The following is a 5,012-nucleotide window of genomic DNA, read 5'->3' as shown; positions in this document are numbered from 1 at the left end:
TGCATGAATGGAGAGGGGGAGGAGGAGGGGGAGGAGGAGGAGGACCCGAGCCTATCGATAGGAAGTGAACAGCAGCGACAGGGGCGACAAGTGAGGCAGCTTGAGAAGGACGAGCTTGAGTTTCCCGATGAAGTGCAGACTCCGGACGATCGGCCCGCCAAGGAGCGTTTCGCGCGCTACCGAGCTCTTAAGAGCCTGCGCACCAGCCCCTGGGATCCCAACGAATCCCTGCCTCGCGAGTACGCTCGGATATTCAAATTTTCGAGTTTCGCGGCCTCTCTTGCGCGAGTGACGAGCGAGATGGAGGAGAGAGAAAAGGCGCAGAATCGGCACCTGCTGGCGACCTTGTTGCCCCCACCCGCGTCGAGCGCGACGAAGAAAAAAGATGGGGAAGACGACAGTGGGATGGAGGTGGAGGATGAGAAGAGCAGCGACAAGTTCTCGGAGGGATTTGTGCCGGCGGGCTCCTACGTCACGTTGGAGCTCGGGGGTGTCCCTGCAGAGGTGGGAAAGCGAGCGCAGCGATTGCAAGCAAAGGAGTCGCCGTTGACGGTCTTCTCGTTGCTGCGTTACGAGAACAAAGTAAGCGTCTTGCACTTCAACATCCTCAGGCACCCGGCTTGCTCGACTCCCGTTAAGAGCAAAGACCGGCTCGTGTTCTACACCGGCTTCCGCTCCTTCGAGGCCCGCCCCGTCTTTTCGGAGCACAACCTCAATTGCGATAAACATAAATTTTCTCGCTTCCTACACGGGGGTCGTTTCGCCGTGGCCACCGTCTTCGGGCCCGTCAGTATGCCCCCTTGCCCTGTCCTCGTGTTTCGCAAGTCGTCGCCTGACGAGATGGGAGAGGAAGGCAAGACAGCCACGACGCCGTCCAGGACGGGAGGAAGCGGCTCTTTTCTGCCTGCCACAGCCGGGGTGGTGGAGCCAAAATCACACACGCGCGACCTGACCTTGGTTGCCACAGGTACTCTACACACTGTTGATCCGGACCGCATCATTTTGAAGCGCATTTTGCTGACGGGTTACCCCATACGAGTCAAACGGCGCTCGGCGGTCGTCAAGCACATGTTTTACAATCCCGAGGACGTGAAGTGGTTCAAACCCGCGGAGTTGTCTACCAAGCTCGGTGCGGCGGGGCACATACGGGAACCAGTCGGCACGCATGGTCTGATGAAAGTGCGATTCAACCGAATTATCCAGCAAAGCGACACAGTATGTCTGCCTTTATTCAAACGGGTTTTCCCCAAATTGTTGCCTGAGGAAATCGAAGAGGATGGTGCCCATGCGGCGCACTTTCCTTAAGATGATATACATTGGAAGGCGTCAACATTATTCGGAGGTCAAGGAAGTAAAAAATATTCGTGGAAGAAAAAGGCATGTATAGTATCCTGCGCAACGCGATGACCACATTTATAAGTTTGCAGGTCACGATAACCACATTTGTAAGTTTGCAGGTACGCCGCAAGGCAGATCCCCGCTCTCATAGTCTAGTGGTTTATGACTCTGCACTTTGAATGCAGCAACCTGGGTTAGCGACTGATCGGATCTGATGACCAGGTACCCGACACGAGCCCCGTTCGAATCCCGGTGAGAGCTTTACCTACTTTTTTTTCCCTGTCACTCTTTTTTACTTCATGCCTCATCATAAAGTTAGTGCTGACCATTTATTAATGTTTCTTAGAAACATCATAAGATTGAACATCTCGAAATGAGTTGGCACGGGCATGAGATTCGTTTTACAGATCATAAGTGGTACGACTTGGCCCATAATTTTATTTGCTGTCTTCAACTACAACGACGCCACAACCCCATCTTGTTGCGAGAGGAAATAATTTGTATTGCCCATTCGACGGAAAAATTTGCACAAATTGTGGCGACGCTCTCTTACTTGCGCAAAAGGCGCTTTCCCAAATCCAGGCCCTTTCCCCCTTTTCCGTCTTCTCTCCTCCTACCTCGCTCGAGGGCCTCGCTAAAGAAGTCTGAAGATGACGCCCTCTCTTCCAGTGTGGGCGTGCCCTCTTATTTGTGACCTTTGCATGGAGTCTGCAAAGGTTGGATTACCTTCCCACCTACCACTTTCATCTTCCTTACTTCTGATGATTAATAGGCATTCCGCACTTTCGATTTTGATTCTGCGAGGCCGTAGGCATTCGTGTTCGCATTCGAACACGGAGGGGGGAAATTTTGGAGCGCTACGTGACGGGACGATTCCTTCACATAAGAATTTTTCCTCGTTAAAAATGAAACCTTCGTCGCCATATAGATTTAATATTGACGGCAATGAGATGTATACATTTTCTGTCATTCGTGTATGAAGATCGTGGCAAGTGGCGACCGCTGCACGCTTATAAGTCTGCAAAACGGTCGGGTCAATCGCTTCCATCACTTAGCTTTGCCGGCGCCCGTCGCCTACCTCGCTCCTTGCACAATGAATGTCTCATCAGCACTCATGTGAAGTGACGTCTGTGTACACCATGCGCATACCTTTGTGCCCGTCACGTACTTGTAAGGTCATTTTGCTGCCGGATGTGTGCTCTTCTCACTTCACCCCACAAATGCCTCTCCCACCCAGGCCCTTAGGAGTCATGACGCTGGGGTCTGTCACCCCGCGACTGTGGGCAAGTGCTTTCACCATTGGTCTATCGTCACTTCTGTTTGGTTACAGCCTGGCATGCTTGAATACGGTGATCACTTGCTCCTCTACGCCTTGCCCAAAGGGCTCAATCCTTACAAACCTGAATCTAAGTCTGGAGGAGCAGCAATTGGCCACTGCCATGACAATTATTGGCGCGATGCTGGGAGGGCTTTTCGCTTCCTATCCAAATGATCACTTTGGCCGGCGCAAATCCCTTCTGTTCAACAACATTTTTTTCCTGATAGGCGGCGTGCTCACGGCAATAGCCTCCCTGGACTCCATCCTCGTCGGCCGCTTCTTGCTCGGACTGGGCACAGGGGTCGAGTCGATGGTGGCGCCTGTTTTGCTATCTGAAATTGCATCGAACGAAACTCGAGGAGCTATCACGAGCTTGCATCAGCTTAACATCACGCTGGGCATTCTAATTAGCAATTTGATCGGCTACGGCTTTGTTCCCAACGTGGACGGAGGCTGGCGGTATGTCCAGCTCTTTGTCGTCTTGCCTGCAGCGCTGCAAGTGCTTCTTTTCTGGTTGGTTCCCGAGTCCCCCCGCTGGTTACTCCGGGCTGACCGTAGAGAAGATGCCAGGAGTGTTTTAAGCCATCTTCGGATATGCAAGAAGGGCGACGCGGCGGCTCAGGCAGCCGGAGCGGAACTCGTTGAGGCTGAGCTTGTTGCCTTGGAGCAGGAGTTGGGATCCAGCATGAAGCAACCCACAGCCGGCTGGAAAGAGACTTTTTCTTACGGTAAAGCGATGCGGATCGGAATGTTGATGATGTTTTTTAGCGCCATGACAGGCATCAACACGGTTATTTTCTACTCCACTACCATTTTCGCGTTGGCGGGAGTGGAAAATGCCTTTTTGGGCACCGTGCTGGTGGGTATTTTGAATGTCATCATAACGATGGTGTCGGGCTACCTTGTAGACAAGGCGGGGCGGAAAGTCCTCTTGACGGGCGGGACCTGGATCATGCTCGTCAGCCTCCTTCTTTTGGGCAGCATCCTGCTGGCGGATGGCGTGCCCCCAGTCGCGATCTCGATTGTGGCCGTCGGATCTATGCTCCTCTACGTATTTGGCTTCGCCATCGGTATCGGAGCTGTGCAGTGGGTGGTAGTGGGCGAGGTGGTTCCCACCAAGATCCGATCCAAAGCGTACTCGATCTTTGTCACTAGCAACTGGACCGCAAATCTTGTCATCTCCCTCGTTACGCTTTCCCTCATCGACGCCCTGGGTAAGTCCCTGGCCTCCGCCGGGTCTTCCGTTGAGAAACAGGAGCAGTTGGGTGTGGCTCTTTTGTACATGTGTTTCGCGGGAATGTGTGTCTTGTGCTTGCTCTTTCTCTACTTCCTGGTGCCGGAGACGAAGCATCAGCACGAGGAGAAGGCTGCTCACCACCATCGTCGCGTCTCCTCCGAGTTCGCAGTGGCTGATGTTGATATCATCACCGAGGTGGTGCACTGCGTGGAGGCTCACGGAGAGGGCCCAGTCGACGCTCCGGCCGACGCGGCGGGCAAGCAGCCGGTGTCAATGGTGTAGAGAAGAGAGGCAGGAACAGCGACACAAGATACAAGAAAGGACTAGAGCACGGGCAATTAAAGTACTTGTAAGACTGCAATCATCTAGGGGTGAAGTGAGTCGTAAGGAGACAGACAATGCGAAGTAACAGGATACCGACGCTGAAGATGATGCCGAAGGCGGTGCTCTGAAAGCCTCTGTAACAGCAATAGCTGGAGCAATAGAACGTGTGGAATGAGAGTAGAAATGCATGATGGGTCAGACAGGGCGTCAGTCCAGGTAAAAACGAAAAAAAAAATCCTGGAACACTTTGGTAAAGGGTCATAAGGAATTGTGAAAAAGGGGAAGGATATCATGGCCTAAAGCTTCGACTCGGATAAAGCTTGATGGACAAATATATGCATGAATGGAGCAATAGCAGGCAAGTCGCCTTGGGACGGCACTGTTTCACTGCCATTGGGGCGCAGTGTGGAAGCGTCGGAAGGGTTCGAGGGGGCACATGGGGGGGAAAGATGCATGCTTATGGGGGAGTCCATGCGAGTAACGCCTGTGGAGAAGTGTTGTTCTGCGGTCATTGTAATAGAAGGGATGTGTGATTGCTGTGGTGCGGCACTGGCGACCTCCCGTTGTGACAGCAGCAAAACGGGCGAAGGACTGCCGCAATGGGGACGAAAGACATCAAATTGGAAGACATTTGCGGGGCATCGAAGAGTCTTTGCAGTCGACATTGATGACGAGCATTCTTTCACCCTATGTATACTATGTTCATGCATGCCCTCCTCCTATTCATAGTATGTTCCGGCGCACGCAGGTTGACGGGACCCCAACGGTGGGATGGCGGACTTTCATTCCGTTTCT

The 5,012-nt window shown here is 52.9% G+C and overlaps 2 protein-coding genes across 2 annotated transcripts; both read left to right on the top strand.

Annotated features, from left to right (window-relative positions):
• Positions 1-1,305, top strand: NGA_0473300 (ribosome biogenesis protein; the record flags this gene model as incomplete). The annotated part of the gene is made up of 1 exon (XM_005853539.1): positions 1-1,305. The coding sequence occupies exon 1, from the start codon at positions 4-6 to the stop codon at positions 1,303-1,305; it is 1,302 nt and encodes a 433-aa protein (XP_005853601.1). The 5' UTR covers positions 1-3.
• A 1,253-nt stretch (positions 1,306-2,558) lies between these two features.
• Positions 2,559-4,175, top strand: NGA_0074702 (sugar transporter; the record flags this gene model as incomplete). The annotated part of the gene is made up of 1 exon (XM_005853537.1): positions 2,559-4,175. The coding sequence occupies one exon, from the start codon at positions 2,559-2,561 to the stop codon at positions 4,173-4,175; it is 1,617 nt and encodes a 538-aa protein (XP_005853599.1).
• Positions 4,176-5,012: the final 837 nt, after the last annotated feature.

This window comes from Nannochloropsis gaditana (genome assembly GCF_000240725.1).
Source record: "Nannochloropsis gaditana CCMP526 unplaced genomic scaffold scaffold842, whole genome shotgun sequence".
In the NCBI taxonomy this organism is placed as follows: Eukaryota; class Eustigmatophyceae; order Eustigmatales; family Monodopsidaceae; genus Microchloropsis; species Microchloropsis gaditana.
Note: the sequence above shows the minus strand (reverse complement) of the source record. Positions and strands in the feature narration are given on the sequence as shown.